The 18796-nt window shown below is 38.0% G+C and overlaps 1 protein-coding gene across 2 annotated transcripts in view; it reads left to right on the forward strand.

Moving 5' to 3' along the window:
* The window catches only part of VPS13B (vacuolar protein sorting 13 homolog B (yeast)), a 429191-nt gene that overhangs the window by 2094 nt on the left and 408301 nt on the right, over positions 1–18796 (forward strand). For both annotated transcript variants that reach the window (XM_010006448.1, XM_010006447.1), the window contains exon 2: positions 4205–4348. In XM_010006448.1, the coding sequence (XP_010004750.1) occupies positions 4205–4348 (144 nt within the window). The remainder of the gene's footprint in view (positions 1–4204; positions 4349–18796) is intronic.

An 18796-nucleotide genomic window follows, 5' to 3' on the forward strand; every position in this document is an offset into this window, starting at 1 on the left:
TCAACGAAGCTGAATTTTGCTGCAATAACTCTTAAGGTGTGTCCTTTCGCTCCCCCCCCCCCCCATTTTTTTTTTCTTTTTTGACAGTATCAGCTCTACAGTGAAAGCTGAGTACTAGTTTCTATCTATGTTCAATTTAGGTACAATGCAGCTTTTGTGCATAATTAAATCGCTCTTTGAATAGCCAGTTAATTTTAAAATAATTATGTGTTGTTGAAGATTAAATGTAATACATTTTTGATTTTAGGTGTTTTCCTGTCCTGGAGATACAGTTACTAAAAGACAAAACATTCCAAGAAATTTTCTATCTAGGCATAATAACTCATGTTGTTAGAAAATATTTCAAGAACATATTTTGTAATTAAACTTTAATATCTCAATATTGTTTTATGGAAAAGCCTTTTATGTGCTTCTGGCAACTTTTATGTGAAGTCACTATGGTACTGGAGGAAGAGAATGAACCTGGTAACTAGCTTGGGTGTTGTATTTCTGTTGACACAGTGGTACTAAAGAGATAGCTCAGAGGTGAGCTCTTTTTGCTGCTTGTGTTTATTTCCCAGACACTGTAGCTTATTATGTTAACTGTTCTACAGACTCAGAAGGGAAATATGAAGCTGTCTTTGACTGGAAGACAAAAGAGAACTGGATCTAAAAGTCATTGAGTTTTATTGTAGTGTAGATTTTTCATATCTAAAATAAATGAAAAATACAAATGTATTTAAAATAAATTTAAGGAAATGAGAACTGTAAAATATCCTTACAGTAAGGATTATGTGCCACTGTGTTACTTGTGAGATACAGTTTTGCATAGTAAGAAGAGCTATTTGAGCTAATACTGATGTGGAGGAAACAGTACTTACCTATCACCCCAGAGTTTGGGGGAGTCTTGTATTTTAGAGCAAGGGGAGATTTTTTGGGCAAGAGGAATTATGATCATCTAGTCTGCAGTCTGGCATGATGTTGATCAGTTATATATGTGTCAAGCACAGGAGTTTGTTTTTAGCCATATAATATTTTTTTTAAGGATTTATGTGATGTAAAATCTAAAATGTGAAGTCTCAATAGTTGTAAGTATAAAAGACAAATTAAGAATTCCATGCTATACTTAATGAAAGGGGAAATAATGCACAGGAAAGGAGGAGGGAATAAAATGGTCTTGTGTTGCATTGTGATGGAGTTACTAAATTTGATACACATTTGTATTGTCTATGGAAATAGCACAACAAATATTTCTTTCCGTTGCTTTAAGGAAACTTGTTTGTGCAATTAAGGTAATGCCAGACAACACTTGTATTGAAATTCCTTTGAAAAAGGAGAACTACGTTGCCTAAGTATGCTGTGCATTTGGTTGTATCACCTCATTTGGAAACTGGGGAAAGCTGGGGAGGGGCTTTTCACCAGAGAAGGCAGTGATAGGACAGGGTGTAATGGTTTTAAATTGAAAGAGGGGAGATTTAGGTTAGACATGAGGAAGAAATTCTGCACTATGAGGGTAGGAAGGCACTGGAATAGGTTGCCCAGAGAGGCTGTGGATGCCCCATCCCTGGAGGTGTTTAAAGCCAGGTTGGTTGAGGCCTTGTGCAGCCTGTTCTAGTGTGTGGTGTCCCTGCTCATGGCAGGGGGGTGGGACCTGGTGGTCTTTTAGGTCCCTTCCAACCTTAACCATTCTATGATTCTGTTTCTTTCAATACCAATACTTTACAGTTAAATAGGCAAAAATGGGAATGTACTAAATTCATCTTGCAGATAGTGGTAGAAGATCTCTTCTAGAATGCCTTTTTGAAGTAAACTCCTAAGTTGCACTTGTGAAAGCAAATCAGGATCTAAACAGACATTGTGGTATTGATGAGTGACATAAAAATTGAGTATCTGCAAGTCTGGAAAGGGAATTTATTTCTATTGCTGTTGATAGTGATAGTTTGCTGTCTTGATTCATGAAAGCATTGTCTCTTAAGTTGTATTTTCAGATTGCATTTTTAAGTTATTTCTGCACCTTCCTCCTCCTGCCCAGAGTTGTTGGACGTAAGGTACTTTTACATTTATTGTGTGATCAGGTCAGCAACATCTGTAGCCAAACTGCCCAGTACTTGTTTTTCAGTGGCTTAAGTGAAACTGTCTGGATTAAAATGTTGTATTGATTCTAAGCCTAAGGCTGAATTTTTAATGAGGGAGGCTTTTAGCTAAAATCCTTCAGTACACTAGAGTATGAGATGAAGAAAAAACATTTTGGAAATACAAATCAGCCATTTTCTCCAAACTTGTTATGAGGAATTCTCTGTTACCTTCTGGAATGGGGACGTGAAATTACATGTGACTTCGTGTCAGCATGGCTGAGGGAGGAGTTAAGAGTTTCCTTGACATGAGATGGATGTGGTTTTTTTGAACTTCATTAATGAGAGATCATTAAACGCCAATAACTAATTTACAAAATGAAAGCTGTACTTTGCAAAAAAATAAGAGCACTAATTTTGTGTATTTGTCTTCTCTGAAGATTTTGTCAGCAGTGAATATATTTCATCTACTCTTAGCTCTTGGATGCAAGATGAACTTTTCCATAGTACCAGTGGAAAGGCTGAGGAGGTATCAGAATGAATAGAGTGTTACTTAAAATTGCTCCTTTTAGCAGCTATTATTGCTGTGATGGTGCCAGGTATTCATGCAGCAGAATAGTTGACTAGTGACTAATTAGAGGCTATCTCAGGATAACCTGTCACAGCTGGAGTAGTGGTTATTTAAAGTCTAAACTTAAGACAGACATGATAACAACTTAGAAACATGACAATTTTTGATGGGCTTTCAAAACATGTCACTAAGATTTGATTTCAAGATGTTAGACAAATAGTGACATTAACTAGCTTCACAGAAGTACACTGTAGGTAGACTTTATAATGTATGTGAAGCACTAAATGCAAAATCCACTTGTTCTCTAATTTTACTAATGTGGAACTTATAGACAGCAGGGATAGTCTAGGGTTAAGCTGTGCTTAATAGGCTTTCTGGAACAACTACCAGATATTTATCTGAAATTCCCTAGAAACTTAGCTGCTTGACCTGAGTTTCATGGGCCTTCTCTATTTACCTTCTTGTTCATAGGAGTACTGAGTTGAAGTATTTAAGTACCTGAAGTGAGCCAAGGTGCAAAGGTGCTTAAGACCCTGGTTGCCCAGTTTTGCTGGGGAAATTCTGAAGGTCTGAACAAAGGTTTATGCCCCTGAATTTACAAAGAAACACAACAGTTAAGAACCTGGGGGTGCTGGTTGGCAGCACGCTCAATGTGAGCCAGCTGTGTGCCCTGGCAGCCATGAGGGCAAACTGCATCCTGGGGGCATCAAACACAGCATGACCAGCCAGGCACAAGAGGTGATTATCCTGCTGTGTTCTGCATTGGTGCAGCCTCACCTTGAGCTCTGTCTGCAGCTCTGGGCCCCACCTCTTAAGAAAGATGTGAATGTCCTTGGATGCTTCCAGAAGAGAGCAACAAAGCTGGTGAAAGGGCTGGAAGGAATGTTCTGTGAGGAGTGGCCGAGGACTTTGGGCTTGTGTAGTTTGAATAAAAGGAGGCTGAAGGGGCAGCCTCATTGTTCTCTACAGCTTCCTGAGGAGGGAACATGAAGGAGGTGCTGATCTCTTCTTCCTGGTATCCGGATAAGGGACATGTGGGAGTGGTTCAAAGCTGTTCCAGGTGACATTAAGATTGGACATAGGGAAGCATTTCTTTACCAAGAAGAGGGTTGCCAAACACCGTAACATGCTTCCTAGAGAGCTGATCAATGCCCCAAGACTGTCAATGTTTAAAAGGCAATTGGACAGTGGCCTTAACAACATTATTTTAAATTTTGGTCAAATTGGTCGGGTAGTTGGGCTAGATGATCATGGAAGATCCCTTGCATATCAGTTTAAGTGTTTACTTTTGCCTGGTTTATTTCTAATTGTCCCTTGAATAGTGACACATTTTGCAGTAGTTTCATGTGAGAGAGGTGGCTTTAAACTGCCTCCTTTGAACAGACAGATTGTAATATATGTGTGCAAGAGATTATAAAGGCAGTTGCCAAGCCCTGTGGTGCATTGCTGATCTGGGGAAGGGAGAATAAATTTTGACTTAGGTTTTTGGCTGGAACTGTAGTATTTTCAGTTACATATGTCTTGAATTTTGGTATATTTCAGTAGGTAATTCACCACTCTTTTTTGTTGTTGCTGCTGGTAGGAGCTGAAACTGCCATTTACTTTTTTAAGTGGTCATATCCATGAACTTCGGATTCATGTGCCATGGACAAAATTGGGATCAGAATCAGTTGTCATCACTATCAATACAATGGAATGCATCTTGAAATTGAAGGATGGAGCTCAGGTAAGAAATGTGATGAATGCTTTAACATTGAGAGGCTGATGAAAATTGTAGCTTCTATAGGTCACTTCCTTTAAAGCCATCTGAAGAATCAGACTCATGAAGTTGTTATCCCTGTTGGTTGCTGAGACGCTAATATTGTGACTCTGATCATGGCTAGTATCTACCTTTATGCATGTTTTTAATTCTTTACTAGCTGTAACTGTGTTTTTGCAGATGTAAATGCACTCTGCTACCATTTTTCCTGTGGCTAGGCAAGAAATGGATTTCAACACCAAAATAGCATCAAACGTGATTCCAGTTTCTGCCTCCCAAGAAGCAATGCTGGTCGCTTCAGACAGCAAAATGCAGTGGCACTGGGCTTGTTTTGAAAGATGTGTTATTATTGAAGGAGTGCTGTAAAGATTCTGGAGTATAATTCTCTTTTCTGTTTAGAAGTTACAGCACTTGCTTGAGCATGCTTGGAGGGCTTCTTATGTGTAAAGGTCTCAAAGGCCTTTTTGTTTAGTTGCTTGCAGTGACTGGTCTGACACAATGAGCCTGAAATATATCATGGTTCAATCTTGTTTTAAGTTTAACTTGGTAAACAAATTCATTGGGTATGTTAATGTTGATTTTTATTTTTAACTCAGTGTGGTGCTTTAACTCTACAGAGGTTTTATGTTGTTGTTTGTTTTTCTTTTTTGAAAGCCTTGTTCACATTTTAATTTCAACACAGAATTCTCCAGTTGTATTAAGGAACATGCAAAAGAGAAGTCTGATTTGCACAAAACTCTCAAGTGTTTGTTGGGGTGCTTGATAAGCTGTTAATGTTTAATTATTAGCTATAAGGCAGCAAAACCATTGGAAGACACTTCTCCGTTATGTTTGATATTTCTTGTAATAGTAATTTGGAGTTCCAGGGTTAAAAGACTTGTGTTGCTGGAGCTGAAATCTGTAGTCCTAGGTATGCCACCAGCAAAGCACATGCTTCCATTCTGTAGTTAAGCTAAGTGCTAAGAACTTTTCCTATGTTAAGGTGCGATTTCAGGCCAGATATTCCATGAGAAATGTGTTTTAGAAGCAGCAATTTACAACTAATTATTGAAGTTGCAGAAATAGATTTGTAGCCCATGACTTTTTGCAACCCAGAACTAATGCTTGATGTTGGACCATGCAGATGGCTACTGCTGGAATGATCAGATTTCCTGCTTGCATGGTATTTGAAACAAATTTGGTGATGCATACAGCAAAAGGTCAAGTGTCATGAATGTAAAGCACTCTCAAAACAGGTATTTGTTACAGATGTTTTAAGATTCAGAGGCAAGAAAGGACTTTCTGAAAATCGCAACTGACATTTGAACAAATTATTTGGTGGTATGTACACTCAGGAGGGTAAAATTTGGGTCTTTGCCATAGAAGGATTATTTTTGACTAACAAGAATGTAAATTAAAACACTTTTATTCTGTTTTCTGAGGATATAGTTTAAAAGTTGACAACTTGAATTTAATTTATTAAATTACCATTTGAAAGTGTTTTCTAAAAAGATGTTTGACAAATTTTTGTGTTCTAACTTCCAGTATGACAGGGTACTTGGCTAAAACCAAGTGTCATAAAAATCTCTGTAGTTAGTGAATAAAAAACCTTGAATGAAATAGAATATTTCTGTGAAAAATGGTAGTGAACTGAGCTTTCAGGGAATTTAGCTCCAACTTTGTATCAGTCAAGAGTATAATGAGCAAGAATGCTTAGTTTACTTCTCAGAAATTTGTTGGCTAGGTTCTTAATTTCCTTTCTCAGGTGAAACCTCTAAAGAGCACATGCATGATTTTACCTGAGCAAAAAATAAAGTTTCTCACCTCAGCTTGGCGTTGTGTGTTGTTTGGAAAGGGACTGTTTCAAAGAACGCTTGTTTTGAAGATGTATGGGGATTAAAATGCATGGCATTGTTTGAAACTAACATCCTAAGTGTACACTGTATATTTTTGAAAGCCAAAAAGTTCTCCCTTTGTGTGTTTTTGAAGCATGCCAGTCCCTTGGGAATGCTTTTATACATCTGTGCTTTACTTTGATGCTGTGTCATTGTTAGTTCACTTTCAGTGTTGTTTTTTTTTCTGTTGTTTATCATACATCTCTGCTGAGTTAGAGGTTTGGAGAAGATGGCAATGGTTCAGTTTCTATTTTTATGCTAATATTCTCCTTTTCTAAGCAGAAATGTGTAAGTTCACCCAGTGATATGCAAAATCCAGAGGTTATAAGTAGTGATAATTCTAGCGAATTTGAAGTTTGAGCATTTTGAAGGTCATTGCTTTTCCTCTCTTTTCTGTGCTTATTTTCTTTTCTAGAGGTGATACTACCACTTATAAAATCAGAATGTTAAATAAACGTGGCTACTTTATAAGAAAATAAAACTTAAGTGCATCAGGAACAGAACTTTCAGTGATTAAAGTGGTGTTATATGGGGCTTGCTTTGTATGTGCTCTTTTAGTTATGTACTTGCTTAATGCCAGAAATTGAAGTAGAAATTGGGTGTGAAGCCTTCTGCATTGCTCTTTGGTGTCTGTCAGCTGGATGCAACTGTGCCTGTATTTTTGCTTCTGGAGCACTGAGTTTTAAGTATGGCCATTTATAATGTTATCAAATAGTTGAAGTATGATTTGAAATGTTTTCTTACACACTTAATTGTGATTCTAAATTTAGCTTGACTTGTATTTGTTAAGCTATGGTAATTGACTCAAGTGAGACTGTTCTTCATGAATGTTACATACTGTTTTAGAGGGTGGTTAAAGCTCCAGTATTATATTCTTCTCTTTATTTATCTCCATATTAAATTGTAGGACTTCTCTCTAGAATTGAAATTGCCTTTCTAAACCTCTATTGATGCTGTTTCTCCCCCTAGAATTTTTCTTTTTTTGTCCTGTTGGACTCTTTTCTACCACACTTTTTTTAAAAAACAGCTATTAAAAATTCTGTGCTCCTTTCTTTTCCTACCTCCAATGCCGCAATACTTGTGCCCAAACCAGAGGCTTTAAATTCAGTCTGCACAAACTGGGAAGGACAAACCTGTGTCTGTTTCCTTCATCTTCCTGCTATTATAACCAACCACAAGACTAATGTTTATGTTCAACCTGCAGTTCTGTGGCTTTTAGTCTTGGAAGTAATGCAATTGAATTCAAGAAGCAATGTCTCATCTGTATTACTGCTTCACTTTTGAGTTCTAGCATTTAATCAGGACACAATGCATCAGGAATGTGCTGATATATATGAAGTTGAAAACTTTCTCTCTCAAGAATAACTAATTATGGAATCAAGGAAGACTTTTAGGTACAAGCTCTTACAGGTGCACAAGGAAACAAAGTAATTGTTTGGATCAGCATACAGACAATTAAGCACTGTTCCTTTTATGAGGCAGTACAAAGAGGGTTTTGAAGGAATATAATAAATTTGTGGAAACAGTGATGAGCAGCCCACTAGCATGAATGTCAGAATAACAGGCACATTCTTATCTGACAATCAGTATAGACTGTCATCAAAGAATGCTGAAAGCAAAAATTGGTCTTGAGTGGGAAATGATCAAGATGGTAGATAGAGAGTGCAGAAAGATTATGAAGGACTTTTAAAGTGAAGGGTTTTTATGAAAATGTAGTTATATAGTGTGTTTGCTTAAGTGGTAAAGCTAGCTCCAGGTCCAAAGCAGTGCTTTGCTATTTTCCCTTTCTCACCTGGGTTGTAGTAAGTAGGTCAGTTGTATGTGGTTGTATGAGCACATGGTGCTGTTTTTTCCATTAGGTGTATGCATAGGTTGTTCAGTCATAAGCAAAAATACAGTAAGAGTTGGATTCAGAGGAGTAACTAAAAGTCTTTAGTGGCCCACTCTGCTTTGCTTTTGTTTGTGTAGAAGCCCAAGGTCTTTATTTTTAAAATATTTTTATTTGGTGCTTCTTTTCATAGTGATATCTCTAGTTACAGGTAATCTAATGCTCAGTTTTAATGTTTGCACACAAATTTTAAGGTGAAGATTGCATAGAGAGCTGCCCTACAGGAAGCAAACTGTTGTCAGCTGGTGTCGAATTGTAATCTCAGATTAACGATGAATATGAAATTCTGTGCCAATTCCATCTACTTTTATTTGTGTTTTCGTAGCTGAATGTAAAAAAGGGAATTGTATTCATCTCTGTGTGTGAACATACAAATAGCTATACATCAGTAACAAGAATAGTTTTTTCTATTACTTCTAATTGAAACAAATTCCTTTGTCTAAATCAGACTTTAATAATTTCCAAAGGTTCAGAAAGGTTTGGCAGAGCCATTGGTTGGGCTTTATGGAATTTTCCGTCAAGAACTCCAGTCCAAAGAGTTGCGTTATCTATGAATTGTTTGATGTGAAAAGAAATCCTTTAAGTAGAAGATTCTCTATCAAGGATATTATCTTTCTAGGGCAGAAATACCACATCTCACAAATCTCTTGCAAAAACATTTAGTAAGCTTTTTCAATAGAGGAAACAGTCGAGTAAAGGTGGGCTGAAACAGCTGCTAGAAAAGGCCTTGCAGCAATGGGTTTAGACACTTGTCATTTTTGCATTTCCAGTGTTTTCAGTTGAGTGACTGGTTGAGGTACTGGACAGTTTCACTTAAAGCTGGATTAATATTCACACATTCTAGCTGGGCAAGCAAGAGCAACCATGTGATTTCTCTACTAACCGCTTTCAAATGGGAGTTTTTAAAAGCAAAGTATCTGACATTTTAAGTTGCAATAAGGTGCTCAGAGAGCAGAAACTGGCTAGTATGTCACTCATGTAACTGAATTCTAAACTTAAGGCCAAATTATATTTTCTGTTGAGGAGCTCAGGGTTCAAACCTGCACCAGCTGCTTTCAGAACAAGGTTGTCACAGCATAATAGTCTTTACTGTTCATAGTAATGCACAGGCTGGTACAGGTTGTTTGGTTTCTTTTTTGCTGTGGTTAATTTGGTGAATTGATGGTGATGTCATGCTATGTATTTTGGAATTTTGGAAAGGAACCTATTTGCACAGGAACAGGGGCAAATGGTGATTGCTGCAACAGAATTGATTGAAATGGTGATTGTTGCTACAGAACCCATTTCAGAGCAGACCTTTTTTTTTTTTTTTTTTTCAAGCTTATGGGGGAAAAACCCAATATTAGTCTTTTCAATACACTTTATTACTGAAAGTAGAAACCAACAAAGTATTTCTTTTAACTCTGCAGGTGACCAAGTTGAAACTTGGATACAACCTCACTGATTTATGTTCCAGAAAATAGGTTTACTAGGACAAATGCAAATACTAATATGTAAATGGTGTATTTTTCTTTATAAAGTACAGAGAAAGTGTTCTGCTGTGTAGATAGAGGTGTATAAAGTAGAAAGATTAAGGGTAATCTCTGCACCTTTACTGATTTTACTTAGCTTTTTTTCTGACCTACTTACAGCAAGGAAATGCAATGCCAATAGTCAGTGTCTTTGTTCCGAGGTATAGGGTGAAAGGATTTATATAACATCATTGGCATAATTCCTAGAAGTCTAGGGTTGGATTCTGATTCAGCTTTCCCTGGCGTAGATCTGGAATACCTCAGTTGAATTACTTTGGAGTAGTTCCAGATTTGTCCCAAATCCAGCTGACATCAAAATCAGGACCCTACAATCCAGCTTTGTTTCATGTAGTCAGGTGAAGAGTTTGGATTGGTATGGTTTAACAGGGAACGAGGTGAGGTAATGCATTTAAAAATACTTCCTTGGAGAGGAAGTAGTTTTTCCTCGTTTCTTCATAGATTAAAGCATAGTTAAATTTGTTGGAATGTGTTTTAGCTCCTCATTAGAGCAAAGCCTACTATTTCAGAATGGGTGTAATTACAGATTTTGTAGTGGAAAAAACCTGTAATTTATCCACCTTTGGTAAAAGCATCTTAAAATACTAAAAAACAAAATACACTTAATTCTTTCAAGTACAAAGTGTGCTCTGAAATTATAGCTTGTTCCTTTTGGAAAGAGTGGTATTTTCTCAGAAAGGATGTGATTCGATTATAATTTATTAGATAGTTACTGAACTGAAGCAGGAAAATTCACATAATTCACCTATTGCTTGTTACTTACCTTACAATACCCGCACTTAAGGAGTAGCCCCTTCAAAATAAGTTTGATGCACAGCTGATGGAGATTGTGGATTTTTTGAACACTTATGGGCAATCAAACTATCCTAGTGAGCTGCACTTTTCCAAAAGGATGGAGAAACGTTCATTTTTAAGACAGTGATTTTTTCTAAAAAAAGAAAGCTTACCTTTTTACAGGCCATAGAACCCCAGGGAAATGGCACTATGCTGCTGGCAATACCCTGAACCATGTAATTGTCTCAGTCATCTTCTTAGTTAAACTCCAACTGTTAAATAAATATGAACTTTAACTGAAAATATTTATTTCTTTGCCTCTGGAGAGAGGGGAACAAACTTGATCCCTCTCTTGAGAAATATTAATTTTCTCTTTTTTCACTTCTCTCTCTGGCATGTTTGTTTAGTGGTTCTGCCTCTGCCTTGCCAAGAAACTATGTCCTGAGGCCATCACCTTGGTTTACAGAAGATCCTTGCTTGGTTTCCTTTCCCAGGCACCTGTCAGCTTTAGACTAGTTGGTGTTTAGTGGGCTATGTATCAAAATGCAGAGGTTTAAAAAGCCCAGAGTGCTGTAAGGTGTTCTTAATTTTCAATAGAAGTCTTTATAGATTGCACCCAATTGGAGGATGAATAGCAAAAAGTTAGTTTACCCATTTTGATTTTTATTTTGTAGGCATGAATCTTTCTTCTGGATGATTTTGTCCCATGTAAGGGCCTCTGTTGAGTCGAATTACTTAATTTGCCAGTATTTTCTGTTAAAGTTGAAAATGTCTTTTGGTTTCACTAGATAGCAAACACCTCTTTCCCACCCACTCCCCAAACCCCGCTGTTAGCCTGTTAGGGTAATTCAACGTTTCAGTTTAGTGTAGGATTCTCTGCAATGAGTTAACAGCTACTACAGCAATAGTCATGTGTAATTACTTGGAATTAGGTGCAAAGCTCATTAGTCGTGATATTTTAGAATTGTGTTGATAGTTAGGGACTGTTTTTCAAAGAACCGCAGTGGTTTTTCATGCAGTCCTATGAGCTGAGTGGTCTCCTGATCAATGCTGCTCCACGGTCTACTGTGCAGAGCTGTTATGTTCTAGTCCTTGCAGGGGGCTGAGGGGGGTGGGCTGTGCCTAGGTTGTTTGGTTTAGTTTTTTTTTTTATTCCAAGTGGCAGAAGTGTAATTTCATGGCTTCTGGGATGCTTTCTGTAGGAGACTGTCATCTGGACTGTCTTGTCTATGTCTTTAGTTCTTCTGCCTTCCTGCATCTCTGTTGGATTGCAGGTGTTTAAACTTTCTGCCCTGTGATTTTTCCCTGGCAGGGCCTGATGAAGACGTGAGAAAGACGGTGAATAAGAGTGTGCAGCTGACTCCATACAGTTCATTCAGCCTGTTTCTGATTGTCCTCTTTCTCATATGTTCCTCAGATGTGGACAGGGACAGGGTTGTGGGGTAAATGGATTGTGTTGGAAGTGGAAAGCGGCCATCTATCCTGGAAGCTCTTCAACCCTTTTCCCAGCACGCATTTAAGTAGAGGCTCATTATATGATAGAGAAGAGGCTACAAGCCTCCTAGATAAAATGGTCATGGGGAGCAGGCTGCCTGCTCCAGTGCTATCATCTGGTGTGCAGCTGAGGCTCTTAGGAGAGGAGGCCAAAGGGAACAAGCTAGATGAATTGTCCTGCCATACTGCATATGGCTATAGGTCATTCATCCTAGATATTTTCTTACGATCATGAAGAACACTGAGATACTGCAGTGAACTTTAGAGTAATACTTAACAGCATGAGAAAAACCTGCTTAGGCTACAGTGAAGTCTCCCAATTTTTTTACCAGCCTTACACAAGGAGGGAGCATCTGGTGGACAGAATAGATCAGAGTCCCAAGTGCATATGCTAGTGGTTTCATTGTCATCAACAGACATTACATTTTTGTTGATTTATTTTGTGCAATGAATAGAAGTTCATTTCCTGCTCTGTTAAGGGTGTTCTACTTGACTTGTACCAAAATGAACTATGGTTGTACCTATATAAAAGTTGAAAGCAATTGGGTGACATGGATTTAATGGTGGACATCTTTTGTTATCTACTTATGTGTATACAACAGTTCTTTTCATCTGAGCTCCTCTAGCTATTGGTGATGCTAAACTTTCCCTCCTCAGGACTGTTATCTAAAGGTCAAGGTACTCTCATCTTTTCTTAATTTGTTGCATATCTAAGAGTATGCCATTCGTAAATATGACTTAGAACACTAGTTTATTACCTATTTACTAACTGTTTAAGAACTTCTGTCCTCAGTAAAACCAACTGTGCATATAGTTGCTGAGATTCACTTCAGTCAAGTCACATCAACTGGAAAAAGCACACTAGCTGCTTAGGTACTTTATTCTTGGCATTTTGGTGGAAACATGATTTCTGCAAAATTATATTTGCTTTCTGGTGGAATTTCAGTGTTGTTTTTGGCCTTTTTTCTCTCTTGAAGAATGGAAGAAAAGATACTGAGTTTGGAAGAACTCAGAGCAGCATTTTCCTGCTTGTCAAAATAGTACCCTCACATTTTTGGGACTATTCGGTATTGAGTTGTGTCTAATTAAACTGCTATTCTGTTGTGTGTGTGACTTGTAGCTCAGATACCTCGTTCTCCTTTCTGGACTCTGTTTCTGGCCAATGTTTTAGCATCCCATGAGGAACAGACTTGCTTCAAAATTGCCAACTGATGAGAGTTCATCTTCCATCTGACTGTGCTGGACCTGGCTAGACGTTGATGATTCTGGCCCACAGTTTATTAGTTTGGCATACAATTATATGATTCTGACTCTTATTTGAGGGTGAAGTGCAGGTAACTTGAAACTAATGCTGCATGTCTTTATCTATTGTTATACCAGTCTGATGTTTTTACTAATACCAAGGTCCCGTGTAGTCCTTGGCACCAGTGGGACTGGTACAAGTCCTGTATGTGTTGTTAACTCACGGAAGATGGATTTCAGCTCTTGAAGTAATTTTTACTGATCTGTTGACACTAGTATTTTGTGATTTTTGATTTAGTAGGCTCCTGACCTCTCTTCAGTGGAGAGCAATCTGGTGTGCTTCTTTCTCATCTTTTGTGGAAAAGAACTGGGGGGCAGTTTGCTAGTTCCAGAACAAATGATGGGTAGTGCCACAAAGAGAGAGCGAGCTGTAGGGATTGCTGCTAGAAGTTCTGAAGAGATCCCCTGCTTGTAAGATGCCACTGTAACAGAAACATGAAGGAAATGTGGTCTGGTGGGGTTGAGCTTTTTCTGAGTGGTAGTGCCCTTCCTCATTAAACTGCCCTGTCCTGCTCTGCTTGAAGACAGAGAGCAGCACCACATGCATATGTGTTTCCTTCATTCCACTCCCTTGTGCCTTGTCTCAAAATTATCTTAATTTTTAAAATCCCTTTTTCCCCCCTCTTTTAGTGAGTTAGACTTTTGCTCATTTTTTGGTGCCTGGGCTGTGAGTTTTGCCCATCTGAAAAGTCTTGTGTATGACGTTTTATATTTTATGAATACTTAACATTCTTGGATATCTTCATCCAATTCAAATTGTCATTAGTGATGTTACTTGTGTCTTTAATATGTAGCAAGTCTGTATTTTATACTATTGTTTTTTCATTTGAATAAACACGCTTCTTAGATCTGTGCAAAAGGCTTAAGTATAATAATTTTGTATAGACAGAGAGTGAGGATGTACTTATGCGGAGGGTTCTGCTATTTTCAGTGTTTATCCCTGTTTCTAGGAAGACATGTAGTGCTTTCTTACGTGATTTCTGTCATGTGTGCTGGCTTGATTGCACAGATTCCTAGTGTTTTGCACTAGGAAATATAGTGCTGTCGTTGTCTAGTTTAAATTTATACAATTAAAGAAAACACCAGATTTGGATGCCATTAGAATAGCTCAATCTCTTTAATAGACTGCCTAGATAAAAAAAAAAAAAAAAACGTGCACAATTTCTTGTGTGAGTTTCAAAGTATTTTCATTTGGCTTGGTAAGGCAAGGGAGTGTGCGTAGAATTTTCTGATGTAGCTTTTTTTGTGACAGTAAAAATGCAAATAGTAGTAGTCTGTATCACGCTTCTATTTATATAGAGCTGTTTATGAACTCTCACTTGGTAAAACTTTTAATGGAAACCAGTTTGTTTTAGGAAAAATTGCCTTTTACCCTCTTGGAATGCTATCCTTCTCCTGTTTTTCTACTTGTTCTTTTGAGAACTTTAATTTCTAAAAAATGCTATGCCGTGAATTGTTTAAGCATTTCATGTTTTGTCCAAAGCTGCTCATATATAATTCTGTGATTCTGTAAACCCACTTATATATTTTCACTGGAATGTTAAATATTTAAGACTAAAGTCAGTTCATCACTGGTATGTCATGCCTATCTTATGATCCATTTTCTTAATTGAATCTTTTCCAATTTTTAATTGAAATCACCCCTTTCATGGAAACAGTTATATATTTTATTTAACATATTAGAGAACAGTGATATATAGTAGGCGTTTGCATTTTACATTATTGTAATTTAAATTAATATTTAAATGCTTTTCTACACCACTGTCTTTTTTTGCTATAGTCTAAGACTTGGAGAAAAAATGTATTGGCAGGGGTGTGTCTTGTGATTTGATAGAAAAGAGGGTTCAGAGTGTAGTTTTTGAGTGTGTGTTTTTTGTGTGTGTGTGTATGAGGCTGCAGGTAGTTTTTCCCACGTGTTGTGAGTTATATTATCTACTTAGTAAATCAGTTCTTTTGCTGCCATGTGACATCAACTGTGGCAAACTTTTATCAACATGCAGATTGTTGGAAAATAGTCCCTAATAAACTTTCGTTGAACTTCACAACTAGTCTCTAGCACATGTATGTATTCAGAGACTACTCCCAGGGGCTGTCTCCAATATACTGAAGCTAGCTGACTCTTGGTGTTTGCTGGGTAGAAAGCTAATTTTCTTTTTTGCTTGGGCCGAGCACTGGCTGTGTAGGTTATGCAGAAGCCTTCTTGTTGCTACAGGGTGTAGCGTTTAAGGTGATGCAGGACATCAGCTTGGGGACAGCAGTGTTACTGCTTTGCTGCCCTTATGGTACCTGCCGAGAAGTCTGCAAAGGCCCTGGCTCTCAAGGTGAGCCGTCTCATCCACTGACAGCCACAGCCCTTCCCTCGCCTTGTGTGTGGCCCAGCAGGTTCCCCAGCCATTTTCATTTCCTACTTAGCAGTGGCATATCTGCACTAAATACCATGTGAATAGCAGGTAGTTTCATGATTCTCTGGGGAATATGTTTTGCTACAGCTGGTTTTGCTGTATTCTTATTCAATAATGTTTTACTGAATATCTCATGACAAGCTGCTGTTACATAGTTATGGTGGTATTTTGCAATAAACCTAAAATAATCCACCTGCACGGTTTTCAGTAAAAGGTTTAGTGAACTGAGTCTTCCCCCAGTGCTGGCCTCTTCCAAACCTCCCTACTCTAGTTGGAGAATGTCCCAAACTCTCCTTTAATGTAATACTGGGGCAAAGTAACTTGGAAATTCAGGCTACTTCTCTCTGAGAAACACAGCTTCTTCCTCCAGAAGATGGAGGTTGGGGGGGAAAGAAAAAGAAAACAAACAGTCTTGCTAGGTATGTAGTGTTAACAAACATGCTTTTAATTGCTTATCTGAAATGCTTGAACACAGTATCTTTATTCTAACTGTATAGTCTTATATGGTCCTGTCCTACATGAAGAACAATTGCATGAATCTGAGGTGTCTACTGGCACCTAGTTTCTGTATATTGTATCATGGGATATTCAGATGGTTTAAAAGGTAGTCATCTAATGAATTATACTTTAATGTGAGGAGAAACCTGTTTCTAATAACTTGTATAGATCTCGCAGTATTTAATATACATTCAGTAATATCTGTGTGTGTAATTGTCTCTATATGATCAGAATCAATTATTGGACATACTTTTACATTCAGATGCCAAATTAAAATTTACTGTCAAATGTGAGTGAGGTTTCTTTTTTCATTTAATAATGCTGGAACTAAGATTCACTGCTCTGTGTGTAGTTCAATTTATTATGTTGTAATTGATTGAGGTATCGCTGCAAGATGCTTACAGAAATTTTCTCTTGCTAGTTGGTTTGGCTGCTGTTCAGAGAATCACTTTCATAACTTCTTCCAAACTATTTTGGTTAACTTACTTACAGATCATACATATAATAAACCATCTAGTAAATTTTAGTCCCTTAAAAATCTTACAGAGAGAATCATGCATTTGAGTTTTATGCAGCAGAAGAGATACCAGTGATAGACAATAAGGGCAATGTCTACTACTTTTATTTTTACTTGGATTAAGTCAGGTGACCGGCCATGCTATTACTTGCAGCCTTTGTTGAAGATTGTAATTCTTATGTATTAAATATGCTGTTTTTTAGTAAACACTGTTTCTTGTTTCTATTACTCTTACTTCCTTTGTATTTTGGCATCTTTGTTGTTCTATTCTCCATTACCTAGAACATACACCACGTGAAAAGCTTTTTATTATATACAAGAGTATTTTTCTAGTAAAATAAAACATGGTAATACCCCAGATGAATATCACTTTGTACACTGGGACCAGTGCTGTTTAACATCTTTGTTGGCGACATGAACAGTGGGATTGGGTGTATCCTCAGCAAGTCTGCTGATGATAGCAAGATGTGTGGTGTGGTTGACACCCTGGAGGGAAGGGACGCCATCCAGAGGGACCTTGACAGGCTGCAGAGGTGGGCCAGTGCCAACCTCATGAAGTTCAACAAGGCCAAGTGCAAGGTCTTGCACCTGGGTCAGCACAACCCCAGGCACAAATACAGGCTGGGGGCTGAATGGCTGGAGAGCAGTCCTGAGGAGAAGGACTTGGGGGTGGTAGGAGATGAGAAGCTCGATATGAGTGCTGGAGCCCAGAGAGCAACTGCATCCTGGGCTGCATCAAAAGAAGTATGGCCAGCAGGGCCAGGGAGGGGATTCTGCCCCTCTGCTCTGATGAGGTCACACCTGGAATACTGTGTACAGTTCTGGTGCCCTCAGCACAGCAAAGACATGGAGCTGATAGATAGGGTCCAGAGAAGGGCCATGAAGATGACCAAAGGCCTGGAGCACCTCTGCTATGAATACAGGCTGAGAAAGTTGGGGCAGTTCAGCCTAGAGAAGAGAAGGCTCTGGGGAGACCTTATAGCAGCCTTCCAGTCCTTGAAGGGGACCTACAGGAAAGCTGGGGAGAGGATTTTCATCAGAGAAGATAATGTTAAGGGGATAAGAAGACAGGACAAGGGGTAATGGTTTTAAACTGAGAGAGGGGAGATTTAGGTTAGATATTAGGAAGAAATTCTTCACTATCGGGGTGGTGAGAAACTGGAATGGACTGCCCAGGGAGGTTGTTGATGCCCCATCCCTGGAAGTTTTTAACACCAGGTTGGACGAGGTTTTGTGCAACCTGGTCTAGTGGCAGGGTTCCCTGGGTGATCTTTAAGGTCCCTTCCAACCTTAATGATTCTATGATTTTATACTTCTCACAGAAAGGATTTTCATACAGTGTCTTGCAGAGCTGAGTAAAGGAACACAAATTACTTGTGGAAAATGTTGTGGTGTGTTCAGGCCATCTGCATTTTTTCTTAAATTTATTTTGCAGACTGAATCTAGGAGAAAAACTGAGTAATAGGAGTTTTGTCCATGCAGATACATATGGGACCCTTTTGTTTGTGGAATTGGTTGTAAAACAGTGTTTTAAATGATATTAGATATCTGACACTTCAAATAAAAGTATATAGAGTATATGTATAAAAACTAATCTGGAAATTATTAATTCATTCAAAATACCTTAATGGAGTAACCTTTCTTGGGAAACTGTATTATACTACATTTGCACACAGGAGCAGAGGGTATGTGATGGGCAGGTGTGCACATAATGGGATTATAATCCAGGCACAAAATAAGAGTAGAGGTGGAAACATCCCTGTTTATTGAAATCTTACAGGTAGCATGTTCAATTTCTGTTGGAAATGAAATTTTCGTAAGCTGCAGCTGTGCATCTAGATATATTTGTAACTTCAATTTATAGGTAAGTTTGGCATTTACACTTGTGATGTAAAAATTTATAAGGAGTTTAGATGACAACAATGTGACTAATGTCTTTTTTGTCATCTGTGAAAATAATAAAACCATGGATATAATTGTTAGCAATCCAGTATTCTGTATTGTGATTCGGCATTAAGTCTGGCTTCATAATATAGGTGTTCTTTGTTCTTAATATTGCATCTTTTTTAACCATTGCATTGAAACTGCAACTCTTTAATTGTATTTTAATTTTTTAATTGCTTTTTCTATTTAAACT

Source organism: Chaetura pelagica, unplaced genomic scaffold (genome assembly GCF_000747805.2).
Source record: "Chaetura pelagica isolate M959 unplaced genomic scaffold, ChaPel_1.0 scaffold76, whole genome shotgun sequence".
Lineage (NCBI taxonomy): Eukaryota > Metazoa > Chordata > Aves > Apodiformes > Apodidae > Chaetura > Chaetura pelagica.